This window comes from Bufo gargarizans, chromosome 1 (assembly GCF_014858855.1).
Source record: "Bufo gargarizans isolate SCDJY-AF-19 chromosome 1, ASM1485885v1, whole genome shotgun sequence".
Lineage (NCBI taxonomy): Eukaryota > Metazoa > Chordata > Amphibia > Anura > Bufonidae > Bufo > Bufo gargarizans.
The window spans coordinates 179,833,543-179,853,831 of NC_058080.1; the positions used below are offsets into that span (position 1 = coordinate 179,833,543).

General features: G+C 45.7%; 1 protein-coding gene across 2 annotated transcripts in view; it reads left to right on the forward strand.

Moving 5' to 3' along the window:
* The window catches only part of GATB (glutamyl-tRNA amidotransferase subunit B), a 187,374-nt gene that overhangs the window by 14,913 nt on the left and 152,172 nt on the right, over positions 1 to 20,289 (forward strand). For both annotated transcript variants that reach the window (XM_044300354.1, XM_044300355.1), the window contains exon 2: positions 8,526 to 8,676. In XM_044300354.1, the coding sequence (XP_044156289.1) occupies positions 8,526 to 8,676 (151 nt within the window). The remainder of the gene's footprint in view (positions 1 to 8,525; positions 8,677 to 20,289) is intronic.

Below are 20,289 nucleotides of genomic sequence, written 5' to 3' on the forward strand. Positions count from 1 at the left end.
GAGTAAGACAACATGCATAAAGAGGATGATGTGGTCAAAATACTCATTTGCCTAATAATTCTGCACTCCCTGTATTGGTTAATACTAAGTTCAGTATGGCCGTCCCTCTAGTCGGTCCTGGGAGAGGTAATTGTCTTTGGTTATTGCCAAGAACCTGTTTCCTTTATAGGACACCTATAGGAGTAGTTGAAGTGCCCCATAATAACGACCTCATTATGATCTGCCGCCTCGTCTATTTCATTTAGTAGTAGAATTTCTGTGGACTCTGGTATATTAGGTGGTTTATAATAAACTTCTATTAGTATTTTATTATTGTTTTTGCCTCGATGTATTTGTACCCACAGTGACTCCACATGTTCATGTCCCTCACTTATATCTTCTCGGACCGTGGGCTTTAGACAGGACTTTACATAAAGGCAGACCCCACCCTCTCCGGTTTTTGCGATCATTTCTAAACAGGCTGTAACCCTGTACATTAACTGCCCAGTCATAGCTATCATCCAGCCATGTCTCAGTTATACCCACTATGTCATAGTCCTCCTCACACATCACTAATTCCAGCTCCCCAGTTTTATTAGTCAGGCTTCTGGCATTAGTATACATGCAATTCCATCACCTCGCCCCCGGTCTCTATCTTCCCATTCTATAAGTGAATTACCCTCCCCCCCCAGTCCCTAGTTTAAACACTCCTCCAACCTTCTAGCCATCTTTCCCCCCAACACAGCTGCCCCTTCCCCATTGAGGTGCAGCCCATCCCTATTGAGGTGTAGCCCATCCCTACGATAGAGCCTGTAGCCAACAGAGAAGTCGGCCCAGTTCTCCAGGAACCCAAACCCCTCCTTCCTACACCAGTTCTTGAACCACTTGTTAACCTCCCTAATCTTCTGCTGCCTTTCTTGTGTGGCTCGTGGTACAGGTAGTATTTTGGAAAATACTATCTTTGAGGTCTTTTGCCCTAACCTTGTGACCTAAATCCCTAAAATCATTTTTAAGGACGCTCCACCTACCTCTAACTTTGTCATTGGTTCCGTTATGGACCATGACTGATGGATCTTCTCCAGCCTCATCCAGTAATCTATCATATCCGCGATATGTCGAACTAGAGCGCTATGAACACAACACACCTTTCGACAATCTCGATCTTTATGACAGATCTCTCTATCTGTACCTCTAATTAATTGAGTCTCCCACTACCAGCACCTGTCTGGCCTGCCCCTCTCCTGGTTCCCTGCTTACTGGAGCTGACATTCCCCTGACTGACAGAGGAAGTGTCCGGCTGCAGCGGTGCTCTCCCAGCAACAGGAAATGCTACATACAGGATGGGAACAAACCAGAGTGATTTGCGAAAATGGGTCAAGAGAGTTAGTTGGGAAAAAGCATGGGCAAGGTAGACATTAGTTAGGCTACTTTCACACACCCGTTTTGGCTTTCCGTTTGTGAAATCAATCATGAGCACTCAAAGGCGGTCCGAAAAGTTTTGCCCTAATGCATTCTGAATGGAAAAGGATCTGCTCAGAATGCATCAGTTTGCCTCCATTCAGTCACCATTCCGCTCTGGAGGTGGACACCAAAACACTGCCTACAGCGTTTTGCTGTTCGCCTGATGAAGCGGAGCCAAACAGATCCGTCCTGGCACACAATGTAAATCAATGGGGACGGATCCGTTTTTTCTGACACAATGTGGCACAATAGAAAACAGATCCATCCCCCATTGACTTTCAATGGTGTTCAAGACAGATGCATGTGGTTGTATTCTAACGGAAGCGTTTTTTGCAGATCCATGACGGATCCGCAAAAGAAACGCTAGTGTGTAAGTAGCCTAAATTGCTGATTTTAATAAATGCGTCTGGTTATGATACTAGCACTCGTTTAGGCAGTTCACCAATTGCTAATAGCAGCTATTATAGCTGGGATAAGATAAGTAATTACCCTGGTGTGAATGGACATGTGGGATGTATCAGAGAGTCTAGGGATTACTGTGTGGCAGTGTGTATGTCTAAGGCCCCTTTCATACGGGCGAGATTTCTGTGTGGGTGCGATGCGTGAGGTGAACGCATTGCACCCGCACTGAATCCGGACCCATTCACTTCTATGGGGCTGTGCACATGGGCGGTGATTTTCCACGCAACGCAGGCCCCATAGAATTTAATAGGGCTGTGTGAAAATCGCAAGCATCCGTAAGCAAGTGCGGATGCGGTGCGATTTTCACGCACGGTTGCTAGGAGACGATCGGGATGGAGACCCGATCATTATTATTTTCCCTTATAACATGGTTATAAGGGTAAATAATAGCATTCTTAATACAGAAAGCATAATACAAAAGGGCTGGAGGGGTTAAAAAAAAAATATATATATTATGATTTAACTCACCTTAATCCACTTGCTCACACAGCCCGGCTTCTCTTCTGTCTTCATCTTTGCTGTGCACAGGAAAAGGACCTGTGGTGACGTCACTGCGGTCATCACATGGTCCGGCACATGATCCATCACCATGGTGATGGATCATGTGATGGACCATGTGATGAGCGCAGTGACATCATCAAAGGTCCTATTCCTCAAAGTAGAAGACAGAAGCCGGGCTTCGCGAGCAAGTGGATTAAGGGGAGTTAAATATATTTTTTTTTAACCCCTCCAGCCCTATTGTACTATGCATTCTGTATTAAGAATGCTATTGTTTTCCCTTATAACCATGTTATAAGGGAAAATAATAAAATCTACAGAACATCTAACTCAAACCCGAACTTCTGTGAAGAAGTTCCGGTTTGGGTACCAAACATGCTGAGTTTTCTCACTGGTGTGCAAAACGCATTACAATGTTTTGCACTCGCGCGGAAAAATCGCACATTTCCCCGCAACGCACCCGCATCTTATCAGAGCTAAAAGCATGACGCCCGTGTGAGTCCTAACAGGGGACAGTATACCCTTCTCTGCGCTAAGATGGGAGAAAAAGACAGAATTCTACTAAGGTCAACCTTCACTATAACATAACCTCCACCCTCAGTAATCTAAACATCCTTACTCTCCCAATGATACAAGTGTTTCAATTAGGTTGCAAAATTGTGTTTCCCCAAGTATGACCACTAGCTAATGATCTACAGGTAAAACTGTAAAATGAAAAATTAGGAGGTGGTGATGGTGAGTTCACTAAAAGAGTTCAAGAGGGACCTGGATGTATTTCTGGAGTGTAATAATAATACAGGCTATAGCTACTAGAGATAGGTTGTTGATCCAGGGAGTAAAGTGTGGCTTCTACCTTACAGGGGATTTTTTTGCCGTTCTCTGGATGAACTTGCAGGATAACAGGCTGAACTGGATGGAAAGATGTCTTTTTTCGGCCTTATGTACTATGTTACTAAGAGAGCTGGCATAGATTTAGTCCTTTCGAACAGCCACTGGATCATGTGCTTAATAAGAACACATCTGCCCTCAGTCTCTCACACAACATTAGAAATGAAATTAACCGCCTCCGGACCGCCTAACGCAGGATTGCGGTCCAGAGGCGGCCGGTTTATTCCTCTTCGACGCACCGACGCGTCATCCCACGAGACGCAAGATTTCCTGTGAACGTGCGCACACAGGAGCGCCCGTTCACAGCAAACGGCAGGTAAACGAGTGCATCTACAGCCTGCCAGCGGCGATCATTCGCTTGCAGGCTGTAGATGCGTTTTTTTTTTTTTTTAACCCTTGAAAGGTATATCAGGCGCTGTTTTGTTAACAGCGTCTGATATACCTGCTACCTGGTCCTCTGGTGGTCCTTTTTGCTTGGATCGACCACTAGATGACACAGGTAGCTCTGTAAGTAGCACCAAACACCACTACACTACACCCCCCACCCCCCTGTCACTTATTAACCCCTGATCACCCCATATAGACTGCCTGATCACCCCCGTCATTGATCACCCCCCTGTAAGGCTCCATTCAGACGTCCATATGTGTTTTGCGGATCCGCAAAACGCTAACACCGGCAATGTGCTTTCCGCATTTTGCGGATCCGCACATTGCCAGAACTATATAGAAAATGCCTTTTCTTGTCCGCAATTGCAGACAAGAATAAGACATGTTCTATAGGCTCTACAAAAAACGCAGTGTTCGCCCGATCAGGCCTGATCTTGTGCGCACACTTGCGTTCAGTCTGCCCCACCGCAGTGACAGAATATTTTTTTTTTCTGATCACTGCAAAAACACTGTAAAATCGCTGCGGCGCTATAAAAAGATCACTTTTGAGGGGCATGGTGAGTTCATAGAAGCATTTTTTTTTTTTTTTGGGCACAAGTTAGCGGAAATGGATTCTTTATTTTTAATTTTTTTTTTTTTTCTTACAAAGTCTCATATTTCACTAACTGGTGCCAAAAAATATCTCACATGAACTTTTGAGATTTTTAGAGATTTATATTCCAGACTTCTTCTCACGCTTTAGGGCCCCTAAAATGCCAGGGCAGTATAAATACCCCACAACTGACCCCATTTTGGAAAGAAGACACCCCAAGGTATTCCGTGAGGGGCATGGCGAGTTCCTAGAATATTTTACTTTTTTTTTTTCTCTTACAAAATCATTTTCCGCTAACTTGTACTCACGGAGTACCTTGGGGTGTCTTCTTTCCAAAATGGGGTCACTTGTGGGGTATTTATACTGCCCTGCCATTTTAGGGGCCCTAAAGCGTGAGAAGAAGTCTGAAATCCAAATTGCCTAAAAATGCCCTCCTACAAGGTACTCATTGGAATTTGGGCCCCTTTGCGCATCTTGGCTGCAAAAAAAAGTGTCACACATGTGTTATCGCCGTACTCGGGAGATGTAGGGCAATGTGTTTTGGGGTGTATTTTTACATGTACCCATGCTGGGTGAGAGAAATATCTCTGTCAAATGACAACTTTGTATAAAAAAAATTGGAAAAGTTGTCTTTTAGAGAGATATTTCTCTCACCCAGCATGGGTATATGTAAAAATACACCCCAAAACACATTGCCCTACTTCTTCTGAGTACGGCGATACCACATGTGTGACACTTTTTTGCAGCCAAGATGCGCAAAGGGGCCCAATTTCCAATGAGTACTTTCAGGATTTCACAGGGCATTTTTACGAATTTGGATTCCAAACTACTTCTCACGCTTTAGGGCCCCTAAAATGCCAGGGCAGTATAAATACCCCACATGTGACCATTTTGGAAAGAAGACACCCCAAGGTATTCCGTGAGGGGTATGGTTAGTTCATGTAAAATTTAATTTTTTGTCACAAGTTAGTGGAATATGAGACTTTGTAAAAAAAAAAAAAAAAAAAAGCATTTTCCGCTAACTTGTGACAAAAAATTAAAACTTCCATGAACTCACTAAGCCCATCAGTGAATACCTTAGGGCGTCTACTTTCAGAAATTGGGTCATTTGTGGGGTGTTTCTACTGTCTGGGTATTGTAGAACCTCAGGAAACATGACAGGTGCTCAGAAAGTCAGAGCTGCTTCAAAATGCGAAAATTCAAATTTTTGCACCATAGTTTGTAAACGCTATAACTTTTACCCAAACCAATAAATATACACTTACTACATTTTTTTTTTATCAAAGACATGTAGAACAATAAATTTAGAGAGATTTATATAGAAATGTAGTTTTAATTGAAAAATTTTACAACCGAAAGTTAAAAATGAAGTTTTTTTTTGAAAACTTTTCGATTTAATAAAAAAAAAAAGTAAAAATGTCAGCAGCAATGAAATTCCACCAAATGAAAGCTCTATTAGTGAGAAGAAAAGGCAGTAAAATTCATTTGGGTGGTAAGTTGTATGACCGAGCAATAAACCGTGAAAGTAGTGTAGTGCAGAATTGTAAAAAGTGGTCTGGTTATTAAGGGGGTTTAAGCTAGGAGGTGAGGTGGTTAAAGTAGTTGTCCCACAAAAAAACGTTCTACATTTTTCAAACCGGCATCTGGATCTGAATACTTTTGTAATTGCATGTAATTAAACATTTAAAGGAGTTATCTGAGACTACTAAATGTCCACCATATGCCCAGGCCCCTCACACTGAATGTACTTACCTGGCTCGCCGCTCCCTGGTCCCCGCATGGCCACAGCTGCTTCTACCCATGCGTGGATGAAAACATCCGGTGTTTGGGGGGGGGGGGGGGGCAGCCAATGGCAGGCGGTGACGGGGATGAGCCTCCATCGAGGGTGACTCTAGGGAGGCTCATCCCCTTCACCGCCTGCCATTGGCTGCTCCCTCCTCCCCCCCGACACCGGATGTTTTCTTCCGCGCATGGGGAGCAGCAGCAGTGCCATTGCGGGGAGCCAGGTAAGTAGATCCAGTGTGAAGGGCGTGGGCATATGGGGTACATTTTTTTTGTCCTGATAACCCCTTTAAGGCTGTATTACACAGCCCCATGTGGCAGACGATTGTCAGGAAGGAAGCGTACCCTCCCTGCAATCGCCTGCTCACTAGCAGAGGAGACCACTGCTATTACATGCACTGATCTCCCCTGCAGCATGGGGAGGAGTAATCGCTATGCCATTGCTTGTCCTCATGCTATATAGTGGTTTGCCGGCGACAGATCGTGATTACACACCACGATCTGCCACCTGTAAACGATAATTTTCTAACATGTCAAAAGATTGCCGCAGTATTACACTGTAAGATGATTGCTAACGAGCATACAAATACTCATTAGTGACTATCTGCCGCAAAAAACGGCCAGTGTAATACCGGCTTTAGCATAGCTGCTCAGTTATTCGATAAAATGTATCTGCATAGCTCCACCTGCTCTTTGTTCTTTTTTTATTATTTCTAAAAAATTTAAACAGTTTAAATTTCTTATTTTTTAGTTAAAGGGGTTTTCAGAAATTTTTATACTGACGACCTATCCTCTGAAGCACGGGATAGCGATGCTGCCTTCTCAAAACAGCTGATTGGTGTGGGGTCCTAGGGGTCGGACCCCCACCGATCAGAGTATAGGTCATCAGTTAAAACATCCTGGAGAATCCTTTTAAGTTTTAAAGGGATTCTGTCACCTCCCCTAACCCAAAATCGGATTTTAAAGCAGTCATGCACCACAGCTTACCTTGAATAGGCTGTGCTCTTCTATCTTGTAATCCGTCCAGTAGTTTATGAGAAAATCGACTTTTTATGATTATGAAAATTAGCCCTGAAGGTGCCCCCTTAGTGAGCCCAGTAACGCCCTTCTTACAGTGCCCAGCCCGCCTTCCTTCCATCTGCCTAATCCCACAGCCTCTCATCACTCTCCTCCCCCTCCCTCACGGCCGAACGAACTCTCGCACAGGCGCAGTACCCACTGAGGGCTGCGCCAGGGCGATCTGCAGGAGACTGAGGGCAGGAGCTTCATCCTCGTCACTGGGCATGCGCCGAGCCCAGTGACGTCCGATGCTCGCTCTTCCCTCAGTCAGCAGGAGGAGAAGGATGAGAGGCTGTGGGAGGTTAGGCAGTCGGAAGGAAGGCAGGCTGGGCACTGGAAGAGGGGCGGTACTGGGCTCACTAAGGGGAACAAAACGCCCCTCTGGGCACCTTCAGGGCTAATTTGCATAACCATAAAAGTCAATTTTCTCATAAACTACTGGACAGATTACAAGATAGAAGAGCACAGCCTATTCAAGGTAAGCTGTGCTGCATGACTGCTTTAAAATCCGATTTTGGGTTAGGGGAGGTGACAGAATCCCTTTAAATTATCGGGGAGACCCAATAAAAGGGACGTATTAGGCTTTCAGCCTGTGTATTTTACTGTATGTTGTGCCATCAATGTTATATAGGTATGATGTCAGTTGCCATTGTGATTTTACTCTTGCCTAAAGAAATGAAGTCTGCAGATCGATTGGAAGGTCAGCAGGCAGAATTTAGCAGAATGCAGCCCTTTCATGTTGCGAAACCAATGACAATCCCATTGCACAGTGTCAGGAATATAACTGATAACATTGTGCAGGAATGGCTGGGCTTAGTTTAGGGCTAAGGTACTGAATGCAGAGTGGGGAATATGATGTTCGAGTAAATAAGGGAACATAAGAAAATGTTCTCTCGGCTCTGAGCTGCTGTCAGTTGAAGTGCTTTATGACTAAGAGATCAATAAACAATAGTGCTGTTGGATTACTGTCAGATCTAAAAGACTCCTGAGAGGGACGCACTGAATAGAAGCCCAGGTCGCACAATGTGTTCAGTCTCAAATACAACCATTGATTGCTCTGCCCACGCCTGTGCTTATCTCCATCACATTTTAGGTTAGCTGCTTCCTAAATTTCTTTATGATTTTTTTCCCCCCACTGAATCTTTTAAAAGACACAATTCCCAGCTTCCCAATAAGGCTTTCCAGTTCTGCGCTTTAAGGCCATGATCACTCACCGATGTTTGCCAGCACCGGAGACTTTCCGATGGTGTTATAATCATTTTAATATTTACAAATGTCGGTTTTATTCCTGCTTAGTCCCACGTGGCTCGCACTGCGCTAAGGATTAAGCACTTCAATAACTCTTGTGCACGGTTTGCTTTTTAAACTGGTGTGATTTAAAGCACTCGGCCAATGATATAGTGTCGTTCTCTTGCAGCTCTTTGCCCTGGGAAAGCGTTGTCGGACTTGAAATCCATGCACAGATTAATTCAGCCTCCAAGCTTTTTTCAAGCTCTGAAGTTAAGTTTGCAGCACCTCCAAACTCAACGGTATCATTTTTTGACGCATCACTGCCAGGAACTTTGCCGGTATGTACTTACCTGATTTGCATGCATTGTTGATTATTGCTTATATCTCATGTTTCCTTATTGTATTGATGTAGAGTTGTAATTCAAGGGTTTTTCCAAGCTTTTATTTTTATTTTTTTACTGACATAGGTCAGCAGTATCTGATCTGCGGTGGTCCCGCCGATCAGCTGTCTGAGAAGGCATCAGCATTCACAGTAGTGCCGCTGCCTTCTCTCAGCTCGCCAAGCACAGCTCCGTAAATTGGATAGCGGTTGTGCTTTGTATCGCAGCTCAGCCCCATTCACGGATGTCAGACCCCTCTCATCAGATAATGATGACCTATCCTCAGAAAATCTCATAAAACGCCTTCCTTTAAACGTCATCTATGGGAGCAAAAAAAAGATTTTTTTTTTTTTTTTTATGTAAGTACTTAGCTATTGTCATCGTTTTGTTAAAGGGGTTGTCCGAGATTTTGATATTACTCAGTCAATGAAGATAATTGGGCTGAGCTGTAATACCAAGCACAGGTGATCTTTAACGGATGCTCCTGTGCTTAGTAAGCTGTGAAAAAGACCCGGTGTTCTGACAGATAAATATACCTTATCAGAATGCTTATACCCTCGTCACTTCCGGTGACACGGCCGCACTGGAAGAGATAAGAATCAGCTGAAGGAAGGGGTGTGTGGCGCTGCACAAGCGCAGATCCATGGTTAAGTCAAAATTATAGCACCGCTGCGGGAGAAGCACCTACGTAATGCGCATGCGTCAAACCGGCCGGGACACACTGCGCTCGCACCCAAAGCCACGACTGGGTAGGAGAGGTGTGTCCGCGCGTGTGCACCCAGGGGTAGGGAGATCCAATGTAACATTTTGCACTGACAAATCTACCTATCCCTGAGTGCGCACACGCGGTGTAATCCTGATGTGTGTGGCCGGCGGGAGTATATAGCTGCGCGTGCGCACCCTCTCCTACCCAACCGTGGCTCCGGACGCAGTGTGTCCCAGACGGTTTCTCGCATGCGCATTAAGTGGGCGCTTCTCCCGCAGCGGTGCTATAATTTCTCACCCATATTCATTGGGGGACACAGGAACCGTGTGTGAAGCTATGTCCTCTAGGAGGTGTTGACACTAGATAAAGCTGTTAGCTCCTCTCCTGGCAGCTGTACCCCCTCCAGCCTGGAGAGAGAGCTTCAGTTTTTTCTAGTGTCAATAGGAGGCAAGACCTGAAGATTTTTTTATTTTAGTTTTTTTTTTTTTCTCTTCTTTTAGGTGGGAAACAGTGGCCGCCCAGCCTCCCTGTTCTCCCGGGGGAGCACGCCAGTGCCGGTCTTCCACACTGCCTCCTCCCCCAAAAGAAGACAAGGTGGACCAGGGCAGCCCAGCTCCCCTGCATCCTGCCAGCCAAGGGGTCACCTAGGTCCGGCAAAGAGAAGACCCTCCCGCCATACCAGACTTCTGCCACTCCAGTGCCAGCTGCTGAGGAGGTGACCCTGCTGGAAAAGGTGACCTTATGGGCCTACTTAGGGAGGGTGAGGTGAAGAGGAGGAAGATAAGGTGAGTATACGGGACTAGGTGAGTATGTTTACCCCTCTCCCTCCCTCCCTTCCTGATTCGGTCTCTGCCACGATTCCGGTGCGATCCTCCAAGGTTGCGTCCAAGGTAGACAGCAGTACTTGTCGTATGCATTACCCACTGGATGTAGTACTTCCCTTAGACATTACCTCCCTCCAGTGAGATTGCTTTTCCTCTGAGGACAGTACTTACCGTATGCATTAGCCTCTTCCATAGGTGGCGTTATGGCATTATCAATGGTTTCAGTGTTTACTGTATGCATTACCCCCTTACGTAGGTGGAGTAATGGCACTCCCACCGGGTATAGGACTCTCCATTTGCCTTACCCCTTCCGTACACGGTGTATTCTCTCTACCATTGGACTCAGTTCCTGCTGTAGGCATTAATGCATTACCATCCTTCATGGTGGATTACTGCACTACCACTGGGTGCAGTGCTTGCCGTAGGCATTACCCCCTTCCATTGGTGGGATAATTACACTACCGTTGCACTCGGTTCTGACTGTCGCGCTACCCCTTCCTTCAGCAGAGTATTGCCCTACCATTGGGTGCTTTTTCATCAGTCGCATGGCCATCACTATGCTTCTGGTTTAGGGCATGAATATGACAACCTCTGTCCTCTCAGGGGGTTACCCAGCAACACTTATGTGTCCTAGTGTCCCCCATCTCCATGGTCCTCCGCTGTTCCAGTATGTGTCCTCAACAATATGTAGTGCGTACACCATGGCACATAATATTGTGATTGCGTTCCAGGAGTCGAGTGTTGCACTGACTCTATATTCTCTGTCTACCATTCCTGATGTGGAAAGTGGTTATGCTGGAGCCTGTAAGGATGTTTCTTCAGGGAGTGGCACATATGGTTCCTCCGTAACATCCTCCTTTACCGCCTTGGGATCTGAATGTAGTCCTCTCAGCGTTCCTTCCAGGCTTCCCCCTTGAGCCCTTGCGGGAGATCTCCCGATCTGTATTCGGCCGTGGCTTACTTGAATCACCAGGGGGGCACCAGAAGCGGGACTGTCCTCAGGGAAGCCTTGCGAATCCTGCGGTGGGCGGAAGAACACGTTCCCGCTCTTTCCGGAGTCTACATCCCCAGGGTCGACAGTTGGGCAGCGGACTTTCTCAGTCGCCATAGTCTCGACCCGGGCGAGTGGTCCCTCCATCCGGAGGTGTTTCTGCACCTGTGTCACCAGTGGGGAACCCCAGATGTTGACCTGTTGGCTTCTCGTCTGAATTACAAGATTCTGGGTTACGTCACCAGGTCCCGGCACCTTCAGGCTCTGACGGTGGATGCTCTGGTTTTTCCTTGGTCTCGGTTCAGCCTCCTTTACCTCTTCCCTCCTTTTCCGCTTCTTCCCAGGGTACTCAAACGCCTCAAGGAGGCTCGGGTCCCAGAGATCCTGGTGGCTCCGGATTGGCCCCGCAGAGCGTGGTACGCAGACCTCGTGTTTCTGCTCGCCGATGTCTCATGGCAGCTTCCCCTGCGCCCCGACCTCCTTTCCCAAAGTCCACTATTCCACCCGAATTTACCTCAACTGTGTTTAATGGCTTGGCTGTTGAGGCCGTGGTCCTGAGGTTCCGCGGTCTCTTGGAGTCTGTCATTCAGACTATGCTTCACGCTTTTATCACCGTACCTGGCGGGCGTATTTTTCCTGGTGTGAATCTGGCCAGTTTCACCCTCTCTGTTTTTCTGTGCCTAGAATCCTTAATTTTTTCCAGGCTGGTTTTGACAAGGGTCTTCGACTGGCCTCTCTTAAGGGTCAGATTTTGGCCCTGTCCGTTCTTCAGGTGAATACCTTTCTCCAGGGGGTCGCTCACCGTTCTCCCCCCTTTCGTTCCCCTTTGGAACCATGGAACTTGAACCTTGTCCTTGACTCTCTTCAGTCCTCTCCTTTCGAGCCACTGAAGGATGTCTCTCTTTCCTTAATCTCATTTAAGGTCGCCTTCCTTGTGATGATTACCTCTATCCGTAGTCTCTGAGCTTGCTGCGCTTACTTGCAAGTCTCCCTACCTTGTGTTCCACCAGGACAAAGTGGTCCTACGTCCGGTTCCCTCTTTTCTCCCCAAGGTGGTGTCCTCATTCCATATTAATGAGGAGATTGTCCTTCCATCTTTCTGTCCTAATCCCGCTCATGCCAGGGAGAGATCCCTTCATCGTCAGGATGTCGTTTGGGGCGCTCTGCCTGTACCTTTGGTTAATGGAGTCTTTCAGGCGTTCAGATTCCCTCTTTGTTGTTACTGACGGACCTCGTAAGGGTCTGCAAGCTTCCAAAGCCACCGTCTTCCGTTGGATTTGGTCGGCTGTCAAGGAGGTTTGGTTTCCACCCTTTCGGTTGACTGCTCACTCCACTAGGGCGGTCAGGGCCTCTTGGGCGGTTCGGCATCAGGCTTCTGCTTCCCAGGTCTGCAGGGCCACCACCTGGTCTTCGCTTCATACTTTTCAAAGTTCTATCAGATCCATTCCTTGGCTTCTGCCGATGCCAGCTTGGTTCGCAAGGTTCTGCAAGCAGCTGTGTGTTAGGTGACTTGCATGGCTGTTTGTTCCCTCCCTCGTGGACTGCTTTTGGACGTCCCATGTTGCTGTGTCCCCCAATGCCATTCCCGAGAAAAATTGATTTTTGTACTCGCCGTAAAATCCTTTTCTCGTAGGATGCATTGGGGGGACACAGATCCCGCCCTCTTAGGTTATTTTGTTTCTAGACTTCCGGTGTTTTTGTTTTCGTCCTATCTCTGGTTTAGGCACCAGCAGGTGCAGTGGGTATAGCCCAGATGGGTGGAGCCAACACTTTTCTTTCTAGTGGCAGCTGGGCATATACCCATGGTGCTGTCCCCCAATGCATCCTACGAGAAAAGGATTTTACGGTGAGTACAAAAATCTATTTTTTCGGCCATCAAAGAAAACACTATGTCTGACGCAAACCCAGCACACCACATCACCCAAAGAACACCATCCCCACAGTGATACATGGTGGTGGCAGCATCATGCTGTGGGCATGTTTTTCAGCAGCTGGTCCCGGGAAACTAGTCAGAGTTGAGGGAAAGATGAATGGTGCTAAATACAGGGATATTCTTGAGAAAAACCTGTACCACTCTGTGCGTGATTTGAGGCTAGGACAGAGGTTCACCTTCCAGTAGGACATTGACCCCAAACACACTGCTAAGGCAACACTTGAGTGGTTTAAGGGGGAACATGTAAATGTGTTGGAATGAACGAGTCAAAGCCCATATCTGTATCCAATAGAAAATCTGTGGTCAGACTTAAAGATTGCTATTCACAAACGCAAACCATCCAACTTGAAGGAGCTGGAGCAGTTTTGCAAGGTGGAATGGGCAAAAATCCCAGTGGTAAGATGTGGCAAGCTCATAGAGACTTATCCAAAGCGACTTGGAGCTGTGATTGCTGCAAAAGGTGGCTCTACAAGGTATTGCCTTTAGAGGGGTGAATAGTTATGCACATTGACTTATTCTGTTATTTTGTCCTATTTGTTGTTTGCTTTACAATAAAAAAAAATAGCATCTTCAAAATTGTGGGCATGTTCTGTAAATTAAATTATGCAAATCCTCAAACAATCCATGTTAATTCCAGGTTGTGAGGCACCAAAATACAAAAAAAGTCAAGGGGGTGAATACTTTTGCAAGGCACTGTATATATAAAGCTGTGTGAGCCGTCACTAGCCAATATCTGTAGTGCTTCTGAGTGCATGCTGTGTGGTGGATTGTGTTGGATGATGCATCAGACTCAAAAGAATGTTGACGGGTGGTAGGGGGTTGTGGACGAAAGAAGAAGAGTTAGATCGGGGGGGTTTAGGCCACCCTAAAAAGATGCATTTTTAGGGGAGTCCCAAAATTGTGGATGTTGTAAATTAAAATAAATGCTTGGGGTAGGGCATTCCAGAGAACTGGTGCAGCTCAAGAGAAGTCTTAAAAACAGGAGTGAGAGGCTTGGATTATGGTGGATGTTAGTCGTAAATAATTTGCAGCACGGATAGGGTGATAGACAGAGATGAGGGAAGAGATGTTTTGGGGGGAGGGGGGGGGGTTTGCAGCACTGTGGAGAGCTTTATGGGTGAGAATGAGCAGTTTAAATTGAATCCTATACTGTATGGGCAACCAGTGCAATGACTGGCAGAGGGTGGAGGTGTCAGAGTAGTGGTTACACAGATAGATGAGCATGGCCGCTGCATTAAGAATAGACTGGAGAGGGGAAAGTTTAGTTAGGGAGAAAACCAATTAATAATGAGTTATAGTAATTGGAATGAGAATGGCTCAGTGCAAGAATGAGAAATCTTTTTTTCTTAGTAAGGGCTCATGCACAAAAACGCATTTTCCTTCTGTTTCTGTTCAGTTTTTACAGGTCCGTATATGGAACCATTCATTTCAATGGGGCTTGACAAAAAAGGAAATGACCCTGTGTGCTTTCCTTGTCTATTTCTGCATGTCCGTTCTGCAAAAAAAACAGAACATGTCCTATTGTCCGTTTTGCAAAATATCCTTTTTTTTTTGCGCACTGATGAATACATGCAGTTGTGCGCATGAGCCCTAAGAAAAATGCATATTCTACAGATGTTTTTGAGGTGCAGTCAACATGAGCGAATACACGTTGAATACACACTAATGCACAAACTAACGTATCTCAATGCATAATTCTCCCTAGCTCAGACAGGCAGTAACAGTAGACGACCAGTTCAAGTACCATTGCTGTCTAAGAGTAACAGGAAGGCAAGAAAATGAGTGCAAACATTGGGTTACTGAGAAATGGAAATTAATCACCTACTCAGATGAATAGGTACAAATTCCAATATTGTATAGAAAGCCTTCCCAGAAGAGTGGAAGCAGTTCTAGCTGCAAATGGTGGATCAACTGCATATTAATGCCTATGGATTTAGAATGAGATGTCTTAAAAGCTCCTGTAGGTGTAATGTGTGGGTGTCCCAATACTTTGTGTATATCATGTTGTAATGTCTCCCACACAAGGAATTTCTGTGCATACACAGAGCTACCGTCTATTGTTTCTAAAAGTTACTAACCAGAAATGAGTGATCTCTGTATTGTATTCTGTGGACAATATCTAACTGTCCTTTACTTTCCATCATTCCTGATATTTTTGTTGACGTCACTAATTACCGTAGGCTGAGTGGAACGTCGTCTCATCCGAAGTCCTGGATTATTTCAGTGTATTTTGTCTATTTGTTCCTGTGTAACAGAAAACTGAATTAGTGGTGTAATTTTGGCTTCATAATATGTAATGTAATTCATTCTAGAACATCCTGCAAGTACGGTGTATAGAGCATTGTGTTATTGCCTTCTGTAAGCAGCCTTCAGGGAAATGGTTTATGAACATACAAAGATCGCGTTTTGTATTTTTCTCATTCCTTTTGCTGTTCAATTATAAAAAGTGATAGCTTAAACCTGCCAGAATCCATGGAGAGATGTTACTCTATATGGTGCAATTGAAGGTAGATTTCCTGCAGCTATGTTCTGACGTGCAAGCACCGATTAGTGGTTGTTTATCTCTGTCAAATATGAGGATTAGGGATGAGCGAATCGACTTCGGATGAAACATCCAAAGTGGATTTGCATAAAACTTTGTTTGAATACTGTACGGGAAATAATTTCTATTGTTAAAAACCTTTTCCCGAACTCGGATTCGGTTTCAAGTGGTATCTTGGAACCAAACCCGAGTTCGGTAAAAGGGTTTATGCAAATCGACTTCAGCTGTTTTATCCGAAGTTGATTCGCTCATCCCTAATCTGGATGTTTCTTGTATGTGTGGTTGAAAAAATCTGAAATCTGTAAACTCAGTGAAGATTTTCAGAATACTCATCTAGTGGTTTTATGATGGCAGTCCTATACATTGTATTATGAGACATGTTTATCAGATAATCATTTTCAGTTTTCCCTTTTGACTAGACACTATCACTGTCACCTACAGGCTGGTTTCGTATCATTATCACATAAGTGCATTGCTTTGCAGCACATTTCACTTCTGCTTCTATGGCCATTTTAGTCTACTTGCACATGGTGCGAATTACCTGCATTTCTTTCTGTGCAGGTTTTTGTAGTATAATACAATACCAGCTAAGTAGTTGAGATTTTCCAAATCTCGTGTGTATTTTGTACTTACGGAATTGAGCTGTTGTGAGGCTTTTAACCCCTGGATGACGAGCACCATACATATGAAGCGCATCGAATATAGCTTTGGACACCCGCTCACTCAGTAATACCGTTGGCATTGCGGAAAACTCCAGTGCTGGGGGATTAACCCCTTAGGTGCATCGGTCTATTTTGACTCCTGCATTTAAGAGGTTTACAGAGGAAGCTCCCTCTCTAGGACGTAATGCACGCGTTCAGAATTACAGGCAGATTTTCAGTGCACATTTGCGTGCAGAAAATTCGCACCGTAGGTCATGTACTCAGGCAGAAGAATAGGGTTCTCCAACTGGCACAACCTGGACACAATATTGGGCACTGAAATGCCATATCTTGTAAAAATTGCTGTGTATTCATTTTTGATAAATGCTCACTACACCATTTGGCAGTGCCCCAGACAAAAAAAAAAACATCAAGGAGCCATTGGCTTCTTATCTGAAAAATGTAGGAGCCAAATAAAAAATGTTAGTTGCCAAATTTTTGTTGTAACATAAGGGTTAGAAACAGGGTTTTCTTTAGCCTCTTGACTATTAGTTTTTCCATTCATCAACCTCCACATTGAGCTCCCAGCAGCAGGTAGAAGCCTGCAAGGCATGCTGGCACTTCTGGTGTGACATCACCTGGGCACATGGTTTTTTACTCATAGGAGGCTCTGTTCCCCCCATGCTATCTCTGGCACTTCATGAGCAGTCGGCAGTGGCGCATGCTCCCCTGTTCCATGAATGGCAGTTAAATTATCTTGGGTATTCATACGCATTAGGCTACTTTCACCCCTGCGTTAGATGCGGATCCGTCTGGGATCTGCACAGACTGATCCGAACCTGTAATGCAAACGCTTGTATCCGTTTGCTTTTTTTTTTTTTTTTTCATGATAATGCAAACGGATTCATTTTGACTTACACTGAAAGTCAATGGGAGGCTGATCCGTTTTCAATTGCACCGTATTCTGTCAGTGAAAACGGATTTGTCCCCATTGACTTACATTGTAAGTCAGGATGGATCTGTTTGGCTCCGCATCGTCAGGCGGACATCAAAACGCTGCAAGTAGCTTTTTGGTGTCCGCCTCCAGAGCGGAATGGAGGCTGAACGGAGGCAAACTGATGCATTCTGAACGGATCCTTATCTATTCAGAATGCATTGGGGCTAAACTGATCCGCTTTGGGCTGCTTGTGAGAGCCTTTAAAAACGGATCTCAAAAGCGGATCCAGAAACGCCAGTGTGAAAGTAGCCTTTTTTAGGGAGAAAAAACGGTACAGGCGTCCATGACGCTTGTACAGTCGTTATTGCGACTAGGGATGAGCAAATCGACTTTGGATGAAACATCCGAAGTCGATTCGCATAAAACTTTGTTCCCTAATTGCAACCTCTCCCGCTCACCATGTCTGCGATGCTGCATGCCCTAACCCTGCTGTTCTGTCGAAACTCCACCTGAAGCCTGGCAGGTAACAGCCATATTTTAATGAGGAGCGCTGTTAGACCTCTCCTGCACATCAGCGTACTGTGCATACAAAAAGGATGGACTAAGTGCAAAAAAAAAAAAGGGGTGTAAAGTGGTTGTCCCAAATGGCCATTTATTACATAACCACAGGTTAGATAAGCCTGGGGATACATGGTGACTTTGGCACCTTGCAGACAAGCTTTACTCCACACAACGAGTCCGCAACACAGCACCCGGCCTGACCTCCCAGCACTGATCGGAATCACATAGCATTATATTGATTTATGATGCTATGTAACCCTTACAGTTCTGGAATGTATTGGTTAACACAGACAGCATTATGTCAGTATTATCCAATACATTCCAGAACTGTAAGGGTTACATAGCATCATAAATCAATATAATGCTCTGTAACCCCCGGCAGTGCTGGGAGGTCAGGCCGGGAGCTACGTTGCGGACTCGCTGCGGGAGGAACGCTAGTCTGCAAGGGGCCTTTGACTTTGACAAACATGGCCAGAGATCACAGTGTAGCAATGCAGCATTGCCACTAGTGAGAGGGGTCAGTTTGAGACCTGCACATTATCATGACAGCCCCAATAATTCTCACAACTGTAGGGTTGCAATGCAAACCCATTCACTGTCACGATTTGAAACTCTGCACTACATTTTGATGATTGGTCGTGCTGGCAACAGTGCATTCCTTTCTTTTTAATTAGCACAGAGATATAAAGTGCACCAGGCCCTGTGACAGAATTGCGTAAACCAGCTATGGAATCAGTTTCATCTGCTAGTGTGAGGAGACATGAAGCCCAGCGTTACTCTGCATTCTGTGTGTGGCTGAGCGCACTGCAGCTGTCCACCATCATTGCCCTCTCTTCTCCACTACTTACCCCTTACATGGGGGGGGGTACAGGGTACCCTCAGCACATGGCGCAGTGTACGCAGAACACTCACCTCCGTGCGTCGCATGACTGAAAAACTCATCTACTTTAGCTGCCTCTTGTCTATGGAGCAGTCGGCAGTGAGCGCACTCCCCATTTTCATAACTGAAAAGCAAGCTAATGTGTTCAGTGCGGGAGAAAGAGGGGGAGGGGTGAGAGGAGCAGTCAATGGTACGGCAGCACGCTGATACTGACAAATCAGAAGCTTCCTCACTAATAACAGAGCTCTGTACTGTACAAAGCTCTGTATTTGAATTGCTGTGTGTCTGCTGGATGCAAGACCTTTCTTCTTAAAGCTTCAGAGCAGCAAATGGTCGCCATCTAGAGCCCTGTTTGGTAAACTCAAACTGGGTCACTTCTTTGGGGGGGGGTTTCTTTTTTTTATTTCACCTCTACAGTTGTCAGCCAGTGTTGTATAAATCTCTAAACTAGACATCAAATTCTCATGGTGCGCTTTCTCTTCTGAACCCTGCATTGTGCCCGGAAAGCAGTTTACGACCACATTGGCGGTCTTAGGAAAACTTATGTAACAAAATTTGAGGTGCTTTTTGCCTATTACCATTTGTGCTATTGAAACATTTGAAGCTGAAACTACATATAATTAAAATCCAGTGTAATTTTTTTATTTCACGTCCCAATCTTAAACAATTCTTTGAAGCCCCTGTGGTCAAGGCAATCACTATACTCATAGGTGAATTCCTTCAATAGTTAAGGGTCGATTCACATATGCAGCGGCATTTCCAGTAGAGAACAGCCAGCACGAATTCTCTGGATTCGGCACTGCTAGACACAACCGGAATGTCTACTGGCCCCATTAACTATAATGTGGTCCAGCAGCGATCTGGCCGCAATCTGGCAAATATGCCAAGGACTGGCTGGACAGAAACCTTTGCATGCTGCGGTTTGTATTCAGACCATTCCCAGCATTCTCTGTGGGATCTGGCGGCCGGATCACAATACTGCAAATGTGAAAGTAGCCTTAGGGCTCTTTCACACTTGAGTTCTTTTCTTACGGCATAGAGTTCCGTCGTCGGGGCTCTATGCCGGAAGAATCCTGATCTGTTTTATCCTAATGCATTCTGAATGGAGAGAAATCCGTTCAGGATGTCAGTTCCGGACCGGAACGTTTTTTGGCCGGAGAAAATACCGCAGCATGCTGCGCTTTTTGCTCCGCCCAAAAATCCTGAAGACTTGCTGCAAGGCCGGATCCGGAATTAATGCCCATTGAAAGGCATTAATCCGGATCCGGCATTAAGCTAAACGTCGTTTCGGCGCATTGCCGGATCCGACGTTTAGCTTTTTCTGAATGGTTACCATGGCTGCCGGGACGCTAAAGTCCTGGCAGCCATGGTAAAGTGTAGTGGGGAGCGGGGGAGCAGCATACTTACAGTCCGTGCGGCTCCCGGGGCGCTCCAGAGTGACGTCAGGGCGCCCCACGCGCATGGATGACTTGATCGCATGGCACGTCATCCATGCGCATGGGGCGCTCTGGCGTCATTCTGGAGCACCCCAGGAGCCGCGCGGACTGTAAATATAC